This window comes from Malania oleifera, chromosome 7 (assembly GCF_029873635.1).
Source record: "Malania oleifera isolate guangnan ecotype guangnan chromosome 7, ASM2987363v1, whole genome shotgun sequence".
Taxonomy (NCBI): Eukaryota; Viridiplantae; Streptophyta; class Magnoliopsida; order Santalales; family Ximeniaceae; genus Malania; species Malania oleifera.
The window spans coordinates 21252241-21280116 of NC_080423.1; the positions used below are offsets into that span (position 1 = coordinate 21252241).

General features: G+C 37.1%; 1 protein-coding gene across 1 annotated transcript; it reads left to right on the plus strand.

Annotated features, from left to right (window-relative positions):
* LOC131160317 (E3 ubiquitin-protein ligase SINA-like 10) lies at nt 1-27876 on the plus strand. The gene is made up of 3 exons (XM_058115882.1): nt 1-568; nt 26615-27292; nt 27371-27876. The coding sequence occupies exons 1-2, from the start codon at nt 131-133 to the stop codon at nt 27284-27286; spliced, it is 1110 nt and encodes a 369-aa protein (XP_057971865.1). The 5' UTR covers nt 1-130; the 3' UTR covers nt 27287-27292; nt 27371-27876.

The following is a 27876-nucleotide window of genomic DNA, read 5'->3' on the forward strand; positions in this document are numbered from 1 at the left end:
CTTCATTTTTTTTTTCCCTTCACCGGCCCAAAAGACGAAGCGTTGTGGGAAAACTCTGAAGCGTCGGGGTCGAGGTCAGGATCGAGAGTTAGAGGGAAGAAAGAGGAGCAGGGGGAACACGGTCGGTGAGATGGCGAGATTTTCTGTTGGTGGCGACGACGATGCTGAAGGACCAAGCGATTCAAAGAGGCAGAGGACCTCTGTTGTAAACTCGTCTGACGAAGAGGCCTACTCTGAAGACCCATCAGACGAAGACGAGTACCGAGTCGGACCCCTCCCAGGAGGATACGAAGAACAAGGGGAGGAGGAGGAGGAGGAGGTTGTGGAAGAAGAAGACGGCGAAGAAGAAGAAGAGGAGGAAGAAGAAGAAGAAAATGAGGAACAAGGAGGAGAAGGAATCAATGAACTGAGAAGAAGAAGAGTTGTGGGATTAGGACCAAACTGTAGCAGAGAGGTTGCTAATAAAGGGAGAACAGCTAGAGATGCTTCCATTTCTGTTACCCTTATCGACCCTGAAGTGTTAGACTGCCCAATCTGCTTTGATCCTTTAAGCGCCCCTGTCTTCCAGGTTCTTCTCCTTCTTGGAATCGTGCCCTGCGGTTCCCGTTTCTCCTTTGTTCTTTTTTTTTGTTAGTGCAATTAACTAAGTTGCCTATATTTGGTGCATATGGAATATGTGTTTGCTATCTTAAAAAATAGCTACAGCGCGTGTAAAAGTCTTGGAAAAAAAATACCTCGGTTAATGAGTATGTATGTCCACTTTCCTGTTATAGTAATTATATATTTATATTGTTGCTAATGTGAAAAAGGCCACAATTAGAAGCTTTTGGTTTGAAGATTTTGGGACACCACCAATCTTGGCATCCTCTTGGGCATTCGAAATGTCTGTTTAGATCCGGCCAGTTTGATGTTAGGCATAGAACATGTTAATTCTAACAGTATCGCCATATTGCTAAAGAAACTTGTTGATGTCACTGGGTCCTTGAAATCCACAAATAGAATTGTGGTGGCCAATTCAGTGGATACCGAAATTGCCTCCCACGGAGTACCAAATCGTATGGAACAGAACCCAATGAAATGGGGCAAACACCCCATTTTTGTCTTGCCCATGAGCTGCAATCGGTCATATGATCGTCAAATCCTTGAACAGTTGACAAAGTGGTTGCAATTTCGATCAAGACTTGTAACCATTTTCCAACTATCATTTTGGTAGCAATAACAAAGAATCCACCTTGCCATTGGTCTTGGTTCATGGGAAGAGTGTTGGCTATGACTATAATAGGGATTACATGATAAAACAGGTGAAAGTCATGGAGATAAAGTGTGCGCTTTCGCAAAGTTTTCTCTTGGAGTTTACCCATTAGTATTTATCTGGTGGGAGGATTGTCAAATTTCCTAGAATTGAGGTTCTAGAGAAGAGTGATCAATAAAAACTACAATTCTTTTTTACCCCTTTTTGTCTCGTGCTAAAGCATTTGTAAAGACTGATTTAAGGTATGGTAATGAGTGATTGATATGAGAAGGAAGAGGAAGAGGGGGCCAAGGAAGAGGCATGTGGAGGTGTAGCCACTATGGCCACTATGATCACCTCGGTGGAGGAGATGGATGTAGTTGAAGAAGGAGAGGGTTCAAAAGAGGAGGGCGAGAGTGCAGGGGGAGTCACCGACGAAATGGGGGAAGATTTTTTTTAGGTACTCTAGGCAATGGATGGGGTTAGGTAGCTATGTTAATGATACCAATGAAGAATTTGAGGGATCCGATGACGAAGCCCTAAAAGGGGTGCCGCAAGGCAAGGACGACGGAGAAAAGCTTTGCGGTGATTTGGGTGTAGGGGATGCCAATAATGAAAGGGAAAGATAGGAATTCCAAGGAGGGCAAATAGGGGGTCAATGACCCCCACTACAGGCTCTACCCCAGATGGAGCCCCACCATTAATGTCCTTGTAGATGAGGAAGATAAGAGTGGCTAGGAGTAGGAGGGTGAGCTACTTAATTTCGACTTGTGTTCATCCCTCCTTACAGATCATGGTTGGTTTTTGCTTTGGACATAGCAAATTGAGTAACCTTTTTTATAGAAAACTTCTATCCCATTGGATTAAATAACGGCCCACTCTTCTACTTCTGTCCAATGATGGGGACACAATTGTTGTGCCCTCTGCCCAAACCTTTTTTTATTCCCTTTTTGTTTCATATTGAATCATCTGTGAAAACCATTTGGAGATGGCTTTGTGAGTGGCTTAAGCTCATTTTGTGTGGTAGATTTTCCAAAAAATCTGACTTGGGTGTTGCAGACACACTTATGAGACATTTCCTTGCATTTTCTCAATATGTCAAATAGCATTAAAAATAAAATTTATTCTAATATGACTAAAATTATAAAAGATAAAATGTTAATTATGTGTAAAATTAAGATTTTATTTTTTAAAAAAGGTAAAAATTTTATTGATGGAAAAGGGGAGTCAAGCCAAGGCCTGAAACACAATATAGAAGTGGTAGCATAAACAACAACCAACAAATGTTAAAAGCAAAAACATAGATGGGCAATTTTTTATCAAAGTCAAATGTTAAAAACACAAACCCAGCTGGGCAATTTTTTTACAAAGTCGAATGTTAAAAAACAACGGCCAAGGCTCAACTTCATCGTCCTTACCACTTAAGCAAACCCAACTGGGCAATTTTTGACATTTGTTAGGCTTTTTTTTTTTTTTAACAATTGGTGCTACTTCTTGTTTATGTTGCCACTTCTATTGTGTTTCAAGTCTTGGCTTGACTTTCCTTTTTCCATCAAAAAAGTTTTTACCTTTTTTTAAAAAAAAATAAAATCTTGATTTTACACAACTAACATTTTTTTTTTTTTTTTATAACTTTAGTCATATTAGAAAAATTTTTATTTTTAATACTAGTTGACGAATGGAAAAAATGCAAGGAAATGTCTTGTATGTTTGTGCGACACCAAAGTCAATTTTTTTGGAAAATCTACTACACAAAAAAAGAGCTTATGCCACTCGTGAAGCCATCTTCAAATGATATTCGCAAATGATTCAAGACGGGATAAAAAGGAAATAAAAAAAAAAAAGGTCAAGGCAGAGGACACAACAATTGTGTCCCCATCATTGGGCAAAAATAGAAGAGTGTGTCGTTGTTTAATGCAATAGAATGAAGAATATTTCTATAAAAAAAGGTTACTCGATTTGCTATGTACAAAGCCAAAACCAACCATGATCTGTAAAGAGGGACGAACGTCGAAATTAAGTAGCTCACCCTCCTTGCTACTCTCGTCTTCCTTATCTATAACAAAAATTAATGGTAGGGATCCATTTGGGGTAGAGCATGCAGTGGGGGTCGTCGACCCCCTCTTTGTGCTCCTCGGAATTCTCATTTTTCCCTTCATTGTTGGTGTCCCTTACACCTACATCATCGCCGAGCTCTCCTCCGTCATCCCCACCTTGCAGCACCCCTTTTGGGCCTTCCTTATCAGAGCCCTCAAATTCTTAATTGACATAGTTACCTGCCTTGTCCACTGCCTAGAGTACCTCAAAAAAATTTCCCCCCGTTTTGCCAGCGGCCTCCGTTTCACTCTCGCCCTCCTTTTTTCAACCCTATCTTTCCTCAACTACATCCATCTCCTTCACTGAGGTGATCGCAGTGGCTACACCTACACATGCCTCTTCCTTGTTCCCCTCTTCCTCTTCCTTCTCATATCACTCATAGCTATCCCTCAAATTAGTCTCCTTAGATGCTTTAGCATGGGGCACAAAGGGTTGAAAAAAAATTGGAGTACCTTATTTTAATTTAACCGCTCTTCTATGGACCTCAAATTCTGGAAATTCGACAATCCTCCCACTAGAGAAGTACTACTGAACAAACTCCATGAGAAAACTTTGCTCCTCAAAGCACACTTCATCTCCATGACTCTCACCTATTTTACTCGTGTAATCCCTATTGTAGTCTTAGTCGGCGCTTTTTCCATGAACTAGGACTAGTGGCAAGATGGATTCTTTGTCATCAGTGCCAAAATGATAGTTGTAAAATGGTTACAAATCTTGATTCAAATTGTAGCCACTCTGTCAGCTGTTCAAGGATTTGATGACTAGCTGACTGATTGCTCTTACCAGCTCATGGGCATGATAGAAATGGTGTGTTTGCCCCATTTCATTATGTTCCGTTCCATAAGATTTGATACTTAGTGGGTGGTGATTTTGGTATTCACTGGATTGGCCACCATAGTTCTGTTTGTGGACTTCAAGGACCTGGTGGCATTTGTGAGTTTCTTTAAAAATTTGGCGATATTGTTGGAGTTAACTTCGTTTCTATGCCTAAGATGGAAGCAACCGGAATCAAACATTTCAAGTGCCCATGAGGATGCTAGGACGGTGATGTGTTTGTGTCTTTCGTGATTGGCATTCACGAGAGACCTTGTTCATCCAATGATGGCTTGCATATTGTTTGCGGTCATTAATCTATTGTGCCTTCTGATGCAACTGTGTGAGCGAAAGAGGTGGTTGAGGTTCACTGATGCTAAAGAACAAGCTATCGAAGGAAAGCGGTTGAGGTTTAGAATTATAACGTGGATGCTAGTGTTTTAAAAGGCGTTATTGAGGTGCGCCTTGAGGCGATTTGGGCCTAAAATGCACTAAGGTGTAGGTAGAAATGCATAAATCTTGAGGCGTACGCCTCTCATATAAATACTCACCTTTTACGCCTCAAATCTCAAGGCGTACTCATTTTGGCTTCTCGGTTTAAGGCATAAACTAAAAAAGAAAACCCAGAACATCTAAATCCCTTTCCTCTTCTTCCTTTTGGCTCTCTCAATGAAGCCTCCAATGAGTCTTCTCCTCAACGAGAGCCTCTACTCTCTCGATGATGCATCCAGTCTTCTCCTCTCTCGATGATTCCTCTCGACGAAGCCTCCAGTCTTCTCCTCGCTCGACGAAGCACTCTCTCGACGATTCCTTTCTCGGCAAAGCTTCTTCTCCCTCTCTGATGACCCAACGAATGTCTCCAATGGTTCGTCCAAGCTTTGTCGAGAGAGCTTGGCTAGCTTCATTGACTGCCTACTTTTACTATTTCACTTTTTATCTTTCCAACATATAAAAAGTAAATTTAAAAGAAAATATCTTTTAAATGTATATATAGATATAAGAAATTGAAAAGGATGTGATATTTTGTATTAAAAATTGGAATCAAAATATAATTTATTTTTTTTGCAACTAAAAATCTTGAGGCATGTTGTAGAAAATAATTCTTATTTTAATTTTAATTTTGTAAAATTATAAAGTAATAATTGAATTTGCAGTTTTTTCAACATTTATATAAGAAACATAGCAAATATATGTTTTTAAGGATTTGTTAGATAAATATTTAAATATTAAAAGATATATAAATTTTTTATTTATTAATTATTTAAAAAAATACAGTCCCAAATTGCTTACGCCTTGCCTCCCAGATGGTAAAACGCCTCGCCTTACGCCGTCACCTTTTAAAACATTGATGGATGCAATTGGTGCTGCTCCTATCGTGCCAGCTGAATCCATCTTTGGTGTTCATCAGGTGATGGCCATGAAGCTGTTGGTTTTTCTAATGAGCAGGGTGATGGCAACCAAAGTTGACAGCCCATTGGTTTTGGGGAGGGGGATGGCGGTGCCATTGACTTTGATGCGACCATCCATGAGGCTATTAAGCTTTATTTGGGGCTTTTGATGCGGAAGACGGTAGCAATGGAGATGCTGGCGGCGACGTGGCTCGCCCCAACGCCATTCCCTAGCCCTCCAGCCTCCCAGGCAACCACTCCTCGTCGGCAATAGTAGAATTCTGTGTTATAATTGATGTTGGTAGTAAACACTGTTGGTTTCGAGGAGGATGAGGGTTGTTTTGATGACGATGACAGTGGCAGTGAGACGGCCACACTGATGACGGAGAAGGTGATTAGCTGGTGCTTTTTTCTAATGTTGTGTAGGATGATTGGATGGTATTTTTTCTATTGCGTAAAATAGTATATGCTCTAAACCCCTGCAGCAATACTCTTTAGGGTTGCCATGCCCGGGCTAGATAGTTGTTTCACGTAAAAAAAAAAAAAAAGCACAAAATTCAAATCTAAACCCATGACATATCTTGGGTATATGGAGTTTCAGGTCTTGTATTTGGATTTGGGTGGATTTGAACAAAGTTCAATATAATTTTATATTATATATTGTCCTAATCCACACAAACCCAAATCCAATACATTTCCTAAACGTAGAGTTGGAATTTGTCATGGTAATTAGTGATGATGCACTTCAACTTGTGTCTCAATATTTCTAGTTTGGATAAAATAATGTGTTTCGCTAATATATATTTGTTCATGTAAATCAGTGATTGAGGGTCAAGGGTTTTACACGTACAGAGGAGAGGGATTCTTAACAATCACTGCAAGGGGGAGGAATTTCAGCAAATTGTCACACTTTCATCCTGAATTATGACATGGTTATGCGCTTGTCTAGGGGAAATAGTTCAGGAAGAAGAAGAGTGGAAGGGATTGACATCCAAAAACTAGGGTGAGAGAAATATTCATGTTATTGGGTTTGAAAAAGAGGAAAATCATACTTTAGATTAATAGGGAAGAAAAATTTCATAGACCTTAAAATTAACAAAGAGGAAGCTGCACATTTCTGCTCAACTTTAAACAAATACATTACAAAATTAAGGAAATCAAAGGCAGCCATTCATAACGCAACAAAAAAGGGGAAAACCAACAGAGGTGAAACCAGGATATTCTTATGCACAAGCAATCAAAGAATAAGAGTTTTTCATAGGTGGTAGCAGCACAATCAGGTTCCTTGAATTTGGTATCTTCACTGAACCAGATCCCCAAGGGACTTCAAAAAGGAAGGATTTTCTAAACAGATGCCTAACTTGAAGGTTTTATAATGAAGCCTTTGCAATTTGATTGATTGGTGCAAAGAATCTTGGAAAATTGAAGGGGAGTTCAAAATTAAATGATTATATTTTGGTTATTTTCTTTTCATATTTTATAGTCATGAAATGGCGGGGAAGGTGCTAGTCTCAGGTACACGATGTTTCTAGAATGAATTTGTAAGACTTAGCAAGTGAACCCTTTTGCTTTGAGTCATATGCAACGGGATAATACACACCCCAATTGGGTAAGCATTAGAGGGATTCCTTTGCATTTAAGAAGCAAAACCACACGGGAAGCCATTGCGCTTTCTTGCAGCGGCCTAAGGGGAGATGTGAACCATGTGGACTAGATGGAAGGCTCAATCAGACTGAGAGTGCATTAGACAAAAGAAATTCCTGACCACATTCTAATCTTAGACAGTGACATTGCTTTCAAGCTTCAGATCATTCCAGAAAATAATATCAGCATTCACAAAAACAGGATGAGAACTAATTCAATAGTTGACAAAGAGACCATTTTCCCTCAGGTGGTCATGGTTGGAAAAGCAAACGCAAGAAAATCTTTAGCATCCAAGGGATTTAGGATTAATATGGGCTCAAATGATGTCAAGCTATGGCAACACAACGCAGAGTTGGGAGGTGGAACATGCGTGAAATATTGCGCGCTTGAGGATAGAGTGAGGAGAGGTAAGGACAGAACGGAGGGACTCGGACCACCAAACTGGTCAGAACATCAATTGCCCCATTAACATAACTGAGCCAATTTCAAATTCAAATTCAAAAGTTTAGATAAGCAAGGCTCATTAGGTGTGAAATTTGGGAATGCTAAAAAAGATGAAAAAATTTTGGAAAGCCCAAGAAGAAAACATGGCAGATCTGGCCTGTAGTAGCAGACTAGAGTGAATAGCAATGGATGGGGTTATTGAACCCACAAACCAGAATAGCAATTTCCTTCAGGATCCTTTGCTCACTTGGCATAAGGAAGTCCCAGAGCTTAGCAAGAGAAACTCAGACGATACTCTCCGCATATCACCTTGCGAATGTAGATTAACGGTAAACTTAAGTATGTATGAGCTTGACAAGGAAGAGGAACACAATTCTGACTGGCTGTTGAACAAGGCTCTAGAATTTAGCAAGGTAATAGGCTTGTTTACAGAAGGAAACAATGGGGAACTATAGAAGTTGTTATCTACGTTGGCTTCTCAGAGTGGCTCACAAGGTGTGGCTGGAAATCCTCAATGATTACAAATATATTGTCTTGGAACATTAGGGGTCTAAACGATTCAAGAAAGAGAAGCCAAATCAAAGCCATGATGGAAATCTGGAAACCAGATATTATATGCCTACAAGAGACCAAATTGAGCAAGCTAGATAAAAGGTGTTTGAAGTCAATGTGGAAAGAAAAATGTTTTGATTTTGAAGGTATTGAATCAAACGGGGCTGCTGGTGGTTCGGTGGCTTTGTGGAAGGAGAATCTCTTTTCAAAATAGAATCATATTAAGGGCAGGCATACTCTTTCACTGCACTTGTTATGTAGAGCTTCAGGGAAAGAACGTCTACTCTCAGTGGTGTATGGACTGCACAATGGTGCAGAAAATAAGAAGTATGAATTGAACTCTCGGCAGCAAAAAGAGCTTCCCCCCTTGGTGCATATGCAGTGACTTCAATGAGATAAGATTTCGCTTCAAAACATCAAGCTCAAATAAGATGAACAGATGCATGGAGCAATTTACAGATTTCATATCCAGCTGGGAACTAATCAACCTCTCTCTATCCGGTGTTGTTTATACTTGGACAAAAATCAGGAGCCCCCCATCTTCTCTAGGATTGACAGGCTTTTAATCAGTTCAGATTGTGCAATAGACAACCCTCTGTTATGTCAAAAGGCTTTCAAGAGATATTTGTCAAATCATAACCCATCCTGGTGGGATGGTAAAGGTGTCATTTGGGGGAAGTTCCCCTTCAAATTTGACAATAGCTGGTTTAAAATAAGGGACTTCTCTACTTTGGTGAATCAATGGTGGAATGGGTTTCAAATTCGAGGATCTGCCTCTTTCATATTGGCCAACAAGCTAGAATCCCTCAAATGCACTCTTAAAGAATGGAAGGCTGGCAATATTGAGAAGACCCTTAGTCAGAAACAAAGCCTCATGGAAGTTATTGATGACTGTAATAATATTGAAGAAACCTCAATGCTCAGTTACGAAGATTAAATCAAGAGAGAAGTTGCAAAAAGAGAGTTAATGCATTTGGATATGGAAGAAGCTTCTTGGAGGCTCAAATCTAGAGAACTTTGGCTCAAAAGGGGGGACCAAAAACACAAGCTTATTTTTTTTTCATAGCATGGCATCTTTTCACAAAAGAACTAAATTCTTGTCACAATTGCAGATAACAGAAAACCGATATACGGTGCATGAAGAGATCAAAGAGGGCGTTGAAAGTTACTTTCAATACCTCTATAAAGAACCTTTTCACTGGAGTCCTAAATTGAAGGATGGACGTTTTAAGAACCTTCCGTTCCCTGTCAGTGGGGATCTTGAATCACCCTTCTCAGAAGAAAAAGTTTGGAATGCTGTTAGGTCCTTAAATGGTGATGAAGTCCCAGGGCTGGATGGCTTCACAGCTGCCTTGCTTCATAACTATTGGGCCTGTCTCAAAAATGATTTTTTGAATGCTTTAAATGAATTCCATGTCATGGGTAGGTTTGATAAAAGTTTGAATTTAACCGTTTTGCTATTGATCCCAAAGAAGGGAAAGGCTGCTAATACAAGAGCCTGGTTAGTATTTTTTACAAGCTCCTTGCAAAAATCCTCTTCATGAGATCAAAGAAGGTGCCTTTGGTGCTATCCAAAACACAATTTGCCTTCGTGTCCAGCAGACAGATTCTAGATGCTTCTCTCATTGCAAATGAATGTATTGACTACTGGAGAAATAAAAAATGAAGGGATTTCTTTGTAAGTTGGATGTCGAAAAGGCCTTTGACCATGTAAACTGGGCCTGCCTTCTTAACATTCTTGTACTAATGAGCTTTGGCAGCAAATGGACGAAGTGGATTCATATCTGCATTTCCACTGCTTCTTTTTCGGTTATTATATATGGTGAATCTTCAGGGTATTTCAAAAGCAAAAAAGGCCTAAGACAGGTGATCCATTATTGTTGTTTTTATTCATCATTGTAATGGAGGCTCTTGACCTTATGCTCGATAGGGAAAACTCCTTGAAGTTGTTAAAACGTTGCCCATTTGTTTCATGATGAGGAAGACATTGGTATTTCCCTTTTGTTTTTTAGCTGATGATGTTCTTATTTTCTGCAGGGATTCTTCCTCTGAAGCGTTGTGGCTTAGGGCGATTTTACTCTGCTTTGAGGCAGTTTCAGGCTTTAGCCAAAAGCAAACTTGTTCCTGTTGGACCAATGACAAATTTGAAATCTTTCTGAAATATTCTCCACTGCAAAGTTATGGATGTTCCATTAGAAGCTAATTCCCTCGGGCACAAGGTTATAAAAATATGTATGGTATTCATCGTAATGAGTGAGATATTAGAGATAAATGGCAACACTTCTTGTGCAAGACTTTGGAAGTTTGTTTCTCAAGTTGCCCACTAATTTTTTCCCCTTACCTATTTTAGAGTTGGCATGGCAATATTATTCGATTTTGAGAACATCTACGGTGGGCAAGACTTAGTTTGCAACTCTAATACCTTGCATTTTAGGCTCACTTTTTATTTTATGGAGGGTGGGCTTTCTTTGTTAGGACTTCCCCACCCACCCCGCCCTTTTTTTTGGAATCTTAATGAAGGATAGATTGACAAGCTGGCTTATTTGCTGAGAGTTTTGGATTCTTTTGCTACTCACTTGAGCTGGGTGATTTAAGTATTTGGTTGGGGGATACTTTTGGTTTATTTTCTTTTCAATCCTTTTTCGTTCATTTATTCAAAATTTCAACTTTTACTCTTTTCCTTTGGGGAATTTTATTTGGAGGCTAATATTCCTTTTAAAATGAAGGCATTCACTTGGGCTTTGGTTTTTGACATGATTAATACTAATGGCACATTGCATGTGAGGAGAACCAATGAAGCAATAAGTACACATATTTGAAGTGATGTGTTTGGGGTCACATGAGACCAATAGGCATCTTTTTTTTACACTGCCACATGGCAAGACTGCTTTGAGCAAGAATCTTTTCCTTGTTTTGTGAGACATTGGTGATCCTACAAACAGTGGATGACCTAATGTTGGTGAAATGTTGGGGCTTTGGGAGAAGGAAGAGGGAATCAATTTCATGGAGTTGTGAGTTGCAAGTTTGCCTGCTGTTTTATGGACATTATGAATGAGAGGAATGCAAGGATTTTCAAGGGTAAGGCTGCATCATCATATTTGTTATAGGATAAAGTGGTTTTCCTTTGCTCTCTTTGGGATAAAGTGGTTTCCCTTTTTTAGAAGGATGTTCTTTGTTTCTTGTACATTGTCCGTCTTTCTTTTCTTTAATGAGTTTCTTTTTCATTTGAAAAAAGCAATAATATGAAGTATAGAACAACTTCAACCAAGCAGTAAGTTGAAGATTTGACATGAATTGTATTGCATCCTCAATTAGCATGGGAAGTGAATTAGTGATCTAGTGAGGCCACCTATGAGCATTATCCCTTCGGCAAAGTATGAAGGTCTTGAAGTAATAAATATATTTAACATCCAAATCTAATGGCAAGTCGATAAGCATGCGTTCGTTCCAAACTTAAGAATGACTTGAAGAGTTTCACCAAATTTTGTTGAAGAGCATGTGGAGGGAAAAGAAGTAGGTGATGGAATCCATATATTCAATAGATGGAAACAAAAATTATAGAAACAAAAACCAAAAACCAAAAACCAAAAGCAGAAATTTAAATTAGAATCCAACAACCTGTTTGGTTAATATTTATAAAGCTAAAATAAATTAAAAACTTAATTAGAAAATGCTCGTTTTTGTCTTTAGATCAAATAATATTATAAAAATATGATTAAAATAATAAAATTGCAAAATAGTACACATTAAAATAATACTATAATAAAAATGAAAATTATTATAATTACTTTACTTAATTGTTATACTTTCGAACTTTTCTTTAGAATAAAAATATTACTGAACATAACAATTGAAAAATAGCATAAAAAAAATTATAATTGATTTTTTTTTTTTTGTAATTTATATATATATATATATTTTTGTTTCAATTATATTTAAATCATTTGATCATTTGATTTTAATTATAATTCAAAAGTATATAAAATGAATGATTTAATTTAAAAGAACTATTTGTAGATTTTAAAATTTTTGGCCATAGATTGTTAAAACAACTAAACATCATAAAATCTAGGTTTCAATGTTTTTGCAAACAACAAAAAACCAAAAGAAACAACAAAACCAAGCCTTAAGCCCCACTAGGTGGGGTTGGCTATTTGAATCCTTTTTCGCCAATTTATGCAATTGTGGACCATTTCTTTTGACAGATTCAAGGCTATTAAACCCTTACTCACTATCTTATTCCAAGTTTTTTTAGGTCTACCACTACTTCTACTGCCCCCCATAGTAACTAACTCATTCTTCTTCACTAGCGCACTATGTGGCCTACGTTGCAAGTGTTCATACCATCTAAGTCATCCTTCCTTTATCTTGTCTTATATGAGATACGCCTAACTTACCACGAATATAATTATTCCTTAATTTATATTTTAGTGTTACACCACTCATCCATGTAAGCATTCTTAACTTGATAGTTTTTACTTTTTGGATATTTAGTTTTTTCGTCATCCAACATTCTGATCCATATAACATAGCTGGTCTTATAGCCATCCTATAAAACTTCGTTTTTAATTTTAAGGGTATTCTACGATCACAAAACATACTTGAAACACTTTTTTGTTTTACCCAACTTGCTTTAACACTATGCATTACATCATCTTCAATTTTTTTTTCAGCTTGCATAATGGATCCAAGGTATCGAAATCTTCAAGTGTTATTTATCCCTTCATCATCAAGTTTAACTTTGTCTCCATTATTCTTCCTACAATTATTGAAATTAAATTTCATATATTTTGTCTTATTTCTACTTATCCTAAAGCCTCTAGATTCCAAAGCTTCTCTCCATAATTCTAACTCAACCTCTACTCCGACCCTAGCTTCATCAATCAATACAATATCTTTTACAAACAACATACACCATGGAACCTCATTTTGAATACTCTTAGTCAATTGGTCCATCACTAAAGCAAAAAGATTAGGGCTCAAAGCAGATCCTTGATGTACACCTATGGTGAATGGAAATTATCTAGTTTCTTCATCTATAGTCCTTGTACTAGTCATTACTCCATCGTACATATCCTTAATGACGTTAGTATACCTACTACATACATCTTTTTTTTTTTTTTTCTAAAGCCCACCATAGAACTTCCCTAGGTACTCTATCATATTCTTTCTCTAGGTCAATAAATACCATATGCAAGTCCCTCTTCTTTTCCTTAAATTTTTTTATTGATCTTCTGAAAAGATATATAGCTTTTGTGTTAGATCTCCCAAGCATAAAATCAAACTGATTTTTTGATACCTTTGTTTCCTTAATCATTGTTCAACTACCTTTTCCTATAGTTTCATCGTATGATTCATGAGTTTAATTCCACGATAGTTATTACAAATTTAAATATCTTCTTTTTTTTTGTATATAGGTATTAAAGTGCTTTTCTTTCATTCATCTGACATTTTCTTAGTTTTTATTATTGTGTTAAATAAATTAGTTAACCTTATAATTCTGTTATCACTTAAGTATTTTCAAACTTCAAATGGGATATTATCCGGTCCTATAGCTTTCCAATTTTTTATATTTTTCAGTGCAAAGTTAACTTCGTTAACTCTAATTTTGCGAATAAATCTCATATTTTTAGTTTTTTCCGCATTTGTAAAATCTAATTTTAAGCCTTGTATTTGGTTTTCATTAAATAACTTATTAATGTAATTTTGCCATTTTTCTTTTATGTCTTCATCCTTGACCCAGACAATACCATCCTCACTTTTTATACATTTTACATTTCCTAAGTTTTTACTATTCCTTTCTCTAGCTTTAGCAAGTTTAAATATATTTATTTTCCCTTCTTTTATATCTAATCTATCATACAAACTATTAAATGATCTGTATTTAGTTTCCCTAACAACCTTTTTTGCATCTTTTCTCACTTATTTTTACTTTTCAAAGTTATCAATGCTTCTACATTTTTGCCACGTTTTATACCAAATTTTTGGACATCTTTATCCCACCACTAATTATCTTTGCTATTCGAGAATCTTCCCCTTGATTCACCTAAAATTTTTTTTGCTTTCTATTTTATAAAGCTAGCTAATCTACTCCAAAGAGTATTTGTATCTTTCCCATCCTTTATAATCCAATCCCCATCTTTAATCATTTTATCTTAAATTGTATTATATTTTCTCCCTTTAGGTTCCACCACCTAATTCTCTTACACTAGTTTATTATCATTTTTCTTTCATTTTTTAATACATATATCTAACACTAAGACTCTATGCTGTGTGGTTAGACTTTTACCTAAAATAACTTTACAATCCTTGCATGATAAACGATCTACCCTCCTAATTAAAAAGAAATCTATTTGACTTCTATTTTGTACACTTTTAAAGGTTATTAAGTGTTCTTCTCTCTTCTTAAAGCAAGTATTTATTATTCTAAAGTCGTATACATAGCGAAGTCTGAGATCATCTCCCCAGACTCATTTTTGTCTCCATATCCATATCTTCTATGTATCCTCTCATAACTTCTATTATCTTTTCCAGCGTGTCCATTCAGATCTTCTCCTATAAATATTTTGTCTGTCCCTAGTATGCCTTGTATAGTACTATCAATATCTTCCTAAAATTATCTCGAAAAATTTTCTGCTAAGCCTACTTGTGGAGCATAAGCACTAATGATATTTATTATCTCTTGGCCTAATACCATCTCGATTTTTATAATTCTATCTCCTACTCTATTTACCTCAACAACGCTATCTTTTAAGTTTTTGTCTACAATAATTCCTACTCCATTCTTGTATTTTTCTTTTCTAGTGTACCAAAGTTTAAATCCTAATTTATCAATTTCTTTACTTTTCTTCCCCACCCACTTAGTTTCTTGAAGGAAAATTATATTAATTTTTCATCTAATCATTGTGTCCACAATTTTCATGTTTTTACCCGTAAGTATCCCTATATTCCAAGTTGCTAATCTAATCCTAGTTTCTTGAACTAACTTCTTTACCTACCCACGTCTAGAATGATGTAGGAATCCTCGCTTATTTGACACCAAACCCAGGTGCCAACATGGCGCGTCGCTTCGGGGCGATGACCTAGCCCACTCTCACCCACTTTTCGCTACACCCAGGTGGTACAAGTGCAACACGTCACTCATAGGGGACACCCCAGCAAATATTGATTAAGGATTCATATCATAGTGTTCTAACAAATTTTACACTGACTATCAGGTACCTAACGCAACCCTCCTCCCTTACTCGGGCTTGGGACTAGTAGCGTGTGAAAAATTAGGACATTAAGTGCATCACAGGTGGAGTTAAAAAACCAACATAAACAACAAACTAGCAATTTTACAAGTTGTTTGGTATCATTGCCAAAAACCAACAACAAAAATTAAAAATTAGAAACCAACAACATTTTTGGTTAATATTTATAAAACTAAAAAAATTAAAAATTTAATTAAAAAATGCTCATTTTCATCTTGATAAAAATATGATTAAAATAATAGAATTGCAAATAATACACATTGAAAAAAACAATAATAAAAATAAAAACTATTATAATTATTTTACTTAATTGTTATACTTTCAAATTTTGCTTTAAAATAAAATTTTATTGGACATAGCAATTTAGAAATAGTAAAAATATTTTGCAATTGGATTTATTATTATTTTTTGAAATTTATATATGTTTATTTTAATTATATTTAAATTCATATGATCATTTAATTTTAATTTTAATTCAAAAATATATAAAATGAATGATTTAATCCAAAAAAACTATTTTTGGATATTAAAATTTTAGGCAACAAGTTGTCAAAACAACTAAAAAGCATAAAATCTAGTTGCCAGTTTTTTTTTTTTTGGTTGCAAACAATTAAAAGCTGACAACAGAAACAAAAAACTGACAATATAAACAAACGTGTTTTTATAATCTATTTCTTTGCTATGCAAAAACATAAAGAGAAAACAAAATACAACAACAATACCAAATAGGCCCTAAAAAAACATATTTTTATAATATGTTTCTTTGCTTTGTAGAAACAGAAACAAAAAAACAAAAATTAACAATGATACCAAACAAGCCCCAAGGAATCTTCAATTAATTTGACTAGTTGTGGGCCTCGTGCCTCATTTCATGGGCTAGGAATTGGCAATTGTAGTTCTGAAATTGAGTCATTGACAAGTATCTTAGTCCTTGTTGAATAATTGGGTAGAATGGAAGACCTAAAACAAATGATAGGTCTCTCCCTCTATTTATAATATTTGTCAAGTACAATAGGAATGATCGTAATACCCCTACTAAAACTCACTTATTACTAACCAAGCTCTAACACATAATAATAATGCTAAATGACTAAATAACCATTAACACTCCCCCTCAAGCTGGAGCATATATATCATATGCGCCTAGCTTGTTACAAATGAATTTCACACAAGCACCTCCTAAGGCTTTAGTCAACAAATTAGAAAGTTGAAACTCAGACTTCACATGAGTGGTCAAAATAAGGTTCTATACAAGTTTCTCTCGAATAAATGGCAATCAACTTCAATGTGCTTTGTCTGCTCATGGAAGACAAGGTTGGAAGCAATATGAATAGCAGCTGGATTATCAAACATCAACTTTATAGGTTGAGAATGTGGAAAACCTAGTTCTTTCAACATGCTCTTCAGCCAAACAAGCTCACATGTAGTGTGTACCATAGCCTCGTTCTCTGATTCAACACTCTACCTAGACACCACAGATTGATTCTTAACTTTTCTAAGACACCAAATTACCACGGACAAAGATACAATACCGGTTGTGGATCTTTGGTCAGAAGGTGACCCGGCTCAATTTGCATCTGTATATCCCTGAATATGAGTGTGACCTCGATCTTGATATAAGAGACCTCTCCCTAGTGCACCTTTAAGATATCTCAAATTGCGAATTACTGCATCCTAGTGATTTGTTCTTGGGGAATTGAGAAACTAATTTACAACACTTGTTGCGAAGTATATATCTGGTCGAGTGACCGTGGGATAACTCAACTTTCCAACGCTCCGGTACCGACTAGGCTTAGGCAACAAATGACCCATATTTGCACTAACTTACTATTGGGATCCATGGGTGTATCAACGGGTTTGGATCCCAATAGCCCAGTCTTATCTAAAAGATCAAGAGCATACTTCCTTTGTGACAAGATAGTTCCTATGTGAGATCAAGCTTACTTTGTGTGACAAGATAGTTCCAACGATCTGCTATCAACTAGGCTTAGGCAACAAATGACCCATATCTGGCACTAACTTACTATTGGGATCCATGGGTGTATCAACGGGTTTGGATCCCAATAGCCCTGTCTTATCTAAAAGATCAAGAGCATACTTCCTCTGTGACAAGATAGTTCCTGTGTGAGATCAAGCTTACTCTATGGGAAAAGTTTTATTTCTTGGATGCCTCGATTATCATCACCAGAGATCGCAATGTCATGCACATACATACTAAGCAAAATCCTTCCAAATAAGAGCGGCGATGAAATACAGAGTGATCTACTGCACACCTATGGAGTCCACACTCAAGGACTACAACATTAAAACAACCAAACCATGCTCTTGGAGATTGATTTAATCCATATAATGATTTCTTAAGTCGACATATTGAGCCTGACTCTCCGGGAGCAACAAACCTAGCTGGTTGCTTCACATATACCTCCTCAAGAAGATCACCATGTAGGAAAGCATTCTTCACATCTAGTTGATGTAAAGGCCAATAACAAATGGTGGCTAAAGAAATGAACAAACGTACTGAGGCAAATTTAGTGACTAGAGAGAATATATGAATAATCCAAACCATACACTTGAGTATACCCCTTAGCAACAAGGCAGGCCCTCAAACGAGCCACAAAACCATCATACACCCAACAACAACCAACCACAAACTTATTAGGAGGAAGAGGTATCAAGTCTCAAGTATCATTATCATGTAGTGTACTCATCTCTTCAACCATTGTTATCCTCCACCCAGAATGGGATAGGGCTTCAGAAATAGAGTTTGGAAAAGCAACAAAAGACAAGAGTACTAGCAAAATAGTAATAAGAGGGTGACAAGAAATCATAACAAACAAAATTAGAGATTGGATGTTGGGTACAAGTGCGTTTACCTTTTTGAATAGTTATAGGAGGATCAACATCATGGGAGATGAAGTCATCCGACAAGGGAACTAGTGGCACAGTAGTAGAAGCTAGAGGAGGCACTCCCTCCTTGAGTCATCGTGTGTATACCTGGAAATTGGGATGATTCAAGCGACGAGAAGGACTCAATCTGGATAAAGATGTAGGAGGATTGGGCACAGATACTAGGTTTGGATCTGGACGGCAAGGCAGAGGAAGGGACTCATCAAGGTCAACAGAACTCAAGGATTCAGATTAATATGGTGTAGAATCAAACAAGGTGACATCAATAGATACAAAGAATCGATGTAAAGTAGGACTATAACATCGATAACCTTTTTTGAGTATAGGAATAGCCTAGAAAAATACATTTGATAGCACGAAGATCCAACTTATCCATTCCTATAGTTAATTGATGGACAAAGGACACAACCAAATATACGAGGAAGGGAGAACAAAGGAGCCGTAGGGGGGGATTTTACCACCAAGGATAGAGGATGGCATTTTATTGATGAGGGAGCAAGTTGTAAGCACAACATCACTCCAAAAAATTTTGGGGACATTCATTTGATGCAATAGGGTATGAGTGACTTCAAGAATATGTCTGTTTTTCTGATCTTTGCAACTCCATTTTATTGTGGAGTGTGGGAACAAGAGTACTGTTGGATCATACTAGAGTTAGTCATATAAGTATTGAATTGGGTACTAAAGTACTCCTTAGCATTATCACTGCGAAGTATCCTAACTGGCATATTAAATTGAATATTTATTTGGGAACAAAAGGCACAAAAATATCAAACAGCTCAAATTGATCTTTCATTAAATATGACCAAGTCATCCTAGAGTGAGTAGTTTTCAACAAATGTAACAAAGTACCAAAACCCCAACTTTGATGTGACATGACTAGGACTCTAAATATCGGAATGGACTAGCATGAAAGGACTAACCACCCATTTGTCTACTCGGGAAGCAAAGGGAGCACGATGATGCTTGCCCAATTGACAAGACTCACGCTCAAGATTAGGCATAGAACTCAATGTAGGAACTAGCTGTTTCAACTTGTACAAGGACGGATGACCAAGGCGACAATGGATTTGAAGTGGTGTAGCTGCGACTGTATAGGCAATGGATGGAGAAGGCGACTCAAAGTAGTAAATTCCACGAGCTTGATGTCATGTGCTAATTGTTTTTCTCGTCTTCAGGTTCCGAATAATCACATAATCAAGAAATAGTTTGATAGAAAAATTTAGTTACTTTGTAAGCTTACTAACTGACATGAGATTGAAAGGAGATTTAGGAATGTATAAAGAAGAAGAAAGAGAGATAGGAATAAGATTTATTGTTCCTATCCTCTTAACTGCAATAGTGGACCTATTAGCAAGGATTATTTGAGGTAGATTTTTGGGATATTGGAGATTAGAAAAGAAGTTGGTTGCACCTATTATATGGTCAATAGCAACAAAATTGTTAACCCAAGGACTAGTTGGAAGGATATCGAATGACATATAGACTGTAGGTTTACTTTTCTGGGCAAAGGACACAATGTGATAAGATGTTTGTTGAGATGATTGATACTGTAGAAACCTTGAATACTCCTCGATATAGGTGGTTCACTCAAACAAGTGACTAACGAAGGAACCATACTTTTGGGATTTGCAAACTCCATCCCAACATTCTCAAACTCAAACCAATGATCATAAGATTAATTGCTGGAGCAATCAGAACAACCACGAACAAGGTGACCCACCACGAACAAGTCACAAATAAATCAGTACATTGCTGCCACAGCACCAAGAAACTCAGACACGGCCCCAAGAAAGCAACACACAGCACTAGAACAATCGGAGAGGTGAACCACTGAAACTACCACAGACAAATCACCAGCAAACCTATATAACATTGCCACAGCCTCACAAAAAACAGCTTATGAGCACTGCCACTGCTCCAAGAAAGTCACCAATGACTGTTACACAAAGCAACAACTAACGATTACCACAAGTGCATGGTCACAACAAAGATTGGATCTTTGAGCAAAACACATGCCCAACAGCTTGATATTTTGATATGTGGAAGGAATTAGAACATTGAATCGAAAAACACAGTAAATCCCACTGATTAAGACAAAATAATCTCAATAATCTTTGTAAACAGCTTCACGAAGCATCAAATAACCATTCCTTGGATGCCGCACATGAGCAATTAAAAAAGGTGAGATCTTTGGGCAAAAAACATCACGAAAAAACTCCAATAACATGTTAATAGAGGGATTGGATCACTGCTCAATGATTTCAGGTCAAAACCATGCCTGAAAGTAGCTTCATGCGCTGGCGCATGTGGTCGGTCCTGGCAGCTTTCGGCCGGCATGTGAGGGCACGTGGGACACTGCCTGGAGATGCGATTTCAGTTGGGGGGGGGGGGGGCACATTGACAGTGTCTGTGGGTGACTATGGTGTTTGTTTTTGCAAAATCTATAGTAGATTTGACGTTGTTTAACTGGCAGTGTCACCTAGAAAATTCCAACGACTGGTCTGACCGTCTGCTGCTGCTGGCTGTTTTCTAGGGTTAACATGCAGCGGGTTTTGAGTTTTAGGCTTTGGTTTTGATGGTGGTGGTAACAATTAGGGTTTAGGTTTCAGAATCATGCTCTGATACCGTGTTGAATAATTCGGTAAAATGGAAGACCTAAAACAAATGATAGGTCTCTTCCCTCTATTTATAATATATTTCCAGTGCAATTGGAATGACCATAATACCCTTACTAACTCACACTTATTATTAACCAAAATCTAACACATAATAATAATGCTAAATGAGTAAATAGCCATTAACATTTCTAATAGTTGGAAACTTGCAAGTCTTAGTAACTAAAATTGGTGATTTGTTGTTGATATCCTTCTTTTTCTCAAGCACAATATTTTAAAATTCCAAATGGTTTTAACCTTGTTTGAAACTTATGAAACTTATAGGTTTTTGCCACTTAGCTGGTTGTACTATTTTAGACTAGCCTCTCATGTATGGATCTTCCTCTTGGTGGGAATCCTAATTTTCTTCTATTTTTTGGGATCCTGTGGTGGGGAGAGTGGACAGTAGGTTGGAGAGTTGGAAGAGGGCATATTTATCTTTAGGGGGTCATTAGCGTAGTTCTTTCTAATATTCCCATTAACATTTTTAGAGTTCCAGCAAGGGTGGCTACTGCCTTGGAGAGGTTTATGATAGATTTTTTGTGGCTGGATATCGGGGAAGAGAAGACAGACCATTTGTTAGTTAGGAGAGGGTTAGAAGACTTAAGTATGAAGGGGGTTTGGGCCTCGGATTGGTGTCCAAAAGCATCTCTCTAGGTTGAAAATATTCATGGAGGTTCCCTGGTTGATTCCTTATGGCACATGAGTACTAAAAGCAAGTATGGTTTGCATGGGAATGGTTAGGTTACTTGAGGTAGTGGCAATATTTCTCATGCGGGCCCTTGGAAGCTTATTTCTTAGGTTGCTCACTTATTCTATCCCCTTGTTTTCTAGTTGGGAATGGGAATCTTATTTGTTTTTGGGAGGATATTTGGGTTGGTGAGGTTTCGTTGAAATCTTTAGTCCCTCGTCTTTTCAAGCGGTCTTCCATGCATAATGGTCCGACTAATGCTTTTTAGCTTTTTGAGATGGGCTCACTTTCTTGGGATTTTCATTTTCTCATAAATCCTAATGAAAAAGCAGTTGACAGTTTGGCCATTTTGTTGAGTGTGCTGTAGTATTTTGTTCCTTGAATGGGGAGTGATTTGAGGACTTGGATTGGGGATTCTTTATGTTCTCTTTCCACGAAATCCTGCTAAGGTTCCTCTCAAGATTAGGGCTTTTGTGTGGACTTTGGCTCTTAATAGGCCTAATACAATAATACTGGTTATTTGTTGCAGATGAGGTGGCCTTACAAGGCTATTAGGCCGGACATTTGTAGTATGTGTTTGGAGGCGAGTGAAATTAGTGACCACTTGTTTTTCCATTCTCGGGTTGCTATGTAGCTTTGGGCTTATCTGGTGCAGTTTCGAGGAGGCGCTGGTGTTGCCGAACTGTAGATGCTTTCTTGTTGGTGTGGTATAGGGGTTTTGGGATGAATAAGAGAGGAATAATCTAATGGAGATGTACTGTTTTGCCCTTTTTGGGACTTTGTATTGAAAGGAATGGAAGGTTTTTTAGTGGCAAAACAAATCCTGATGTCTTTTATCGGATTATTGTCCTTGCTTTATTTTGGGTCCACTCTTTGGGTTTCTTTAAAATAATTTTGTTGTCTGATCTTCCTCGGGATTGGAAAGGGACTCTAATGTAAGTGTTTGTTTTTAGGAGGATGTCTTATCATTCACTCTTTGTAACTTTCTCTCTATTCTATTAGTGCAGTTTTTTTCTATGAAATAAAACTAACCAATTCAGATGATAGGTCAAGGTTCGAATCAGTCTAGAAGAAGTATCAATTGTGTCCAGAATAACCAAAGACAAGTCTATTGAAATATAATTTATAATCATGACACTCAACTATGCAACAATCTGTATAAGCATAACTAAAAGTGGGATGTTTGTCCTGAAGATTTGTTCCTGAACACTTTGGATGTGATCATTGTAACCTGTTGACCACTTTTAACTTGAGGTATTGTTCTTAAGATGGGATAACCAAAGAAATCTCTTAGCTGCTGAAGCTATGTGATAAACCTCAGACAAGGAGATGGGAGTATTTGGATTTTGCCGAGGCATTTGACTATTAGTTTCTTATGTAATCCAATAGAGTGAATAACATTTTATTCTCGTCCAGATCATAGACATGAGATTGTTAAATTTAGAAAAATATTCTGAAACGCTAGAAGAAAATTGTTTAAACTTTAAATTACTATTGTCGCCAATAAGGAGGGACATATTTCTCTTTCAAAGGAGTAACTAGTGGTTCTCCAAAATAACATGTGTCCCAATCTTCTATCAATATTCCTTGCCAATGTGAAGAGTCTCAATTTAGTGAATTGGATGGGTCATTGATCAGAAAATCCATTCCAATCAAAATAGCTCTATGTGCTGATCAACCTATCTAAGAAAATGTGAGGGTTTGAGGGGCACCTAATTTAAGCCCTCATTTGGAACATCTTAAAATTAAGTACTTTTTAGAAAAGTATTTTATAAGTAAGACAATAAATAGTGTTTGTTTTACACTTAAATAAGTACATATTTCAAGAAATAGGCGTTTGGTTTACACTTAAATAAGTATTTATTTCAAGAAGTTCTTTTCCAAACTACCTTTTGTTTTAAGAAAGTATTTTCTAAAAAAGTCTTTCTTTGAAAAAATTACTTATAATAAGTAATCCTAGACTAATTTTAGACCAAAAAAAGTACTTTTCTATAAGTGGTTCCAAATGATGTCGCTTGTTGAGAATTTTGAATCTACTTGACAACCTAATCTGTCAAAGTGGCCTTTTTTTAAAATAAAATAAATAAACAATAAAAATGGGCTTGTAAGGATAAGAGTCCAAGAAACATAGTTAAGATTTGATGCAAGAAGCAGGACAATGATTGTCCCCCCTTAGATTGAAGTGTGAGACTGAGGAACACACAGAAGTATGGGGAGGTCCATGTAGCATTGCCAATGTATCCTTAAGTTGTTTTCTTGCAATTCCACTAGGTCTTTCCTTATGTAACATCAATTTATGAAAACTCTGAATTTCTCACAGAAAATCTCAATATCTAGTGGATTTCTTGCTCAATCTTGCTTTCATCTCTAAGTCAGCCTTTTCTGCAATTTCTCACAAACTAAATCAGTTTCTTCCATCAAACAGTGGTTAGTCTTTATATTAATAAATTTAAAGGTAATAAGGTTTATGCTGAAAATTGCGTCTAGTTCAGAAGATCTATTAGAAGGTGGTGTGAAAAAGAGTAAAAAAGAGCGAAATTGGGGAGAAATCTGATGATTGTTGCCTTTATACTGCTAAAGGTAAACAAGGTTTAAGCTCGTTAAAAGGCAGCTCATTTGAGTGCTGGAATGAAGAAGATATTCGAAGATTGGAGGGAAATTTTTGGTGAGTCTACGACAAAGTTACTAAGGATGGATTCTAAAGGAAAGTTCAGTATTGTGGGAGTTCCTCAAAGTCAAGAAGAATGTCAGAAGTTCTAATGAGATTAGAAAAGATAAGTAAAAGAGATGGAGGGATTTTTCAGATTCAGAAAGTGATGATAATGGCGATTTTGATTGTGGTGGGGGGTGGTGGTTGGACGAGATTTTTGAACAATATGTGTACATTTATGATTCCTATGATAAAATAGGGGATTTATCTTATGTTCATTCACCCCTGTTGGAAGGTCTGGGGGGAGTTCCTATTTTTGATAATGATGGGTTGGTGAATAAGTTTCAGTGTAGGGATGGAATTTTGCCCACACCAGTGGAGGAGATTCCGGAGGAGGAGCTAGAAGCTCAAAATTTTATGGATAAAATGGATTTAAAGCTTAGTGGTATTATAGGAAATGAAGTGCATTTGGATGGTGGTGAAAGTCGAAAGGTGAAGGGTAAAAGGGAATTAGAAAATATGAAGAGTTTTGGTAAATTATGATGGAAAGGGTTTGAAAGGTGGGTTTCTGGATTAATCTTGTTTAGTTCTCTCTTGAGATCTTGTTTTTTTGTTTTTGTTTTCTTTTTATATGGTGGGCTCCTTGCTCCCACTTATTGTAACTTCTCTACTTTCTAATATACTTTTCTTTTGTTATCGAGAAAAAAACAGCGGTCACTGAGTCGATTACTGAAGTACTCCAAAATAAGTAGTTAATGCTGGCAGGATCAATTTCTTTTCAGAATTCTAAAAATCTTACTGAACATCAAGTTGTGAGCAAATTCATTGTCTCAAGAATTCTTCAAAATCTCACCAAAAAAATTTCCAATTTTCCTCATACACAGTCAAAATCTTACAGCAACAATCAAGAGCAGTCTAATTCTCTTCACTGGTCAAAACTTGGCTTTGTCCATTGATTATGGCCTGTATGGGTAGGTGTATCGGATGGTGCGTATTTAAATGGGTATTAGGAAATTGGATCAAGTTATAAGTAAAATAAAGGAATTGAGAAGTTGCTAATGTGGCTTTTGGCTGCCTGCAAATGAAAGTTAGGACAATGGAAGGGGCAGTGATATTGGAAGAGCTGCAATGAATGGTGGAAAGGGTTTTGGTAGAGCTGCTAAAGTGGCAAGGCAAGTTGATGAATGGAAGAAGGGTCGATGAGGGCCAGACTCAAACAATGTGAAGGAGAAGTTGGGGCCAGGCGTGGTTGTTGGCTCTGACAGCAAGGAATTTCAGTGAGGGTTCTGATGACCATGAAATTGCTTATTTTCCTGGTGATGGAGCTTCATAGAAGAGCTGCATCTTTTCTTTCCCCATTGATCTGCTTTTTCTCTTCATTTCAGAATTTACAGCAATAATATTTTTTTATCTTTTTATTCTATTCTTCTGCTACTCTGGCTGCCCAGCAGCTTCACCTCTGATGAGATCCAATCTGAAATGGTTGGGATGGTGGAAAGGGTGAAATTCCTACCTTTTTTTATCACCCAATCCGAGTAGCTGAGTTTCTCAACAGCAACACAGCAAGCTGCAACAATCTTATACTAACCAAAAAGGGGTCTGTACAATTTGGATGGTCTTCTATTTTCTATTTTATTTTTAAATTTTATTTTTGAATAATTTTTCTGGTGTTTTGCTTCAAAACCCTTTTTCCCCTTTGAGAAGAAGCTCATTTTCATGTGGTTTTAAGCCTAGCTTGTTCCCCTCATTGGCAGCTTATCTTCCAAGAGTGTCTAGACTTGGTGGTTGTACAAATAAATCTAATTGGAGTCTAGTTATGTTTTTCTAATTGATATGCTTTTTCTTCTCGTCTAGTAAAAAAGCAGCACCAAAAAAATCTGTGCCCTGATTATGGTGCATAAACATAGAGATTGAAATTGGAGGTTTTTTTAACATGTTAGTATAATATAGTCATGCCATGCTATTGAGACCTACAGATCTCATTAAGAAAGTATGGATTTTTCCCCTGAAGATCTCAGATCTGGTGGGTTTGTGTTGAATATGGGAAACAGATATCTAATTTATCCTAGAGATTTTCCCCTAAATATATTAGATCTGTTATATTTGTCTTCAATTTATGAAGTTCTTTCACTTCTAAAACCTGGCGCCATACTTCAGAGAGTAGATCCTTTTAGAGAAGCATGGGTCCACAGCTGAATTCTTAGCTTTAATTTCCATCATTTCATGTCTTGGCATATATGAGAAATAACCACTCTGATATGTTTCCATGTGATTCCATGATGTTCAGTGCGAGAACGGGCATATAGCATGCTCACCATGCTGCAGCAAGCTTTCAAATAGGTGTCCTTCTTGCTGTTGGCCAATTGGCTACAACCGCTGCAGGGCTATTGAGAAGGTTCTTGAATCTGTCCATGTACCCTGCCAACACATGAAATATGGATGCAAAGAAAGACTGAGTTACAGCAGGAAACATGATCATCAAAAAGCATGCAACTATGCGCCATGTTCATGCCCTCTTACAGGCTGCCGTTTCATCAGCTCATCAGAGCAGTTATCACAACATTTCCGTGGTGCACATTCAGATTCTGTTTCTGTGCGGCAATTCTATTACAACTGCCGCTTCCATGTTTGCCTGAATATGAATGATGGATTTCTTGTCCTTCAAGAGCGAGACAAAGGCGAACTATTTATCCTCCATAACCGTATTAAATTGCCTGGGAATGCAGTCGTCGTCAGTTGTATTCGCCCCCAGTCATTCAAGGGAGGGTTCTCATATGATCTTATAGCAAGAAATGGGGACAGTTCTCTCAGATTGCACTCTTTGACAGAGAATACGCCAGGCCTAATTGAAAATCCTTTTTCAAAGGGGTTTCTTCTGGTTCCACATGGTTTTGTGGGTACTTGTCACCTGCTCAAACTGGAACTTTGCATATGGAGGATGCATATTGTGCAGACATGAGAACGGGTAATAGTATAAAAATTTTCATAAAATTAATATGATGTTGGCCTAATGCATTCCCTTTGAAAACTACTTCGTTAGTAGGGAATAATGTTAAGCACACCTCAGAAGCTGTTCATGGAAGTGCGTCTGTGACCTGGTAAATATGTCTGCTCTGTGGATTATTCTTCCTTCTCCTGCAGAAGCTTTATGCTTGTCACGGGTCGTTGAAGCAGAATCATCCATTTGTTCAAATATCTTATTCTTTTATGCTGACTGATTGGGCTGCCTCTTTTCCTGCAACTGGCTGAGGTTACTGCTGCTTGCAATAAATCGTCTCTCTTCGTAAGGCATAGGGCCATAGGCCCTCCCTCGAATGTTGATTGGCCCATTATTAGTGAAGCTATATATTTGTATTATATGTTCTACCCTTCGAAAAAAGGACAAATTTGTATTGCACTTTCTGTTTGCTTCCAGTACCATTACATTCCTTGTTTTATCCATTTAATCATCTTTTGTTTCTTGAAAAAAAGAATATGCCAAGGGATGTAATACAAAAATTTCAGCTGTATGTCGAGCCTTGTGCCCTTAACCAAGTCCTCTGTTATCTA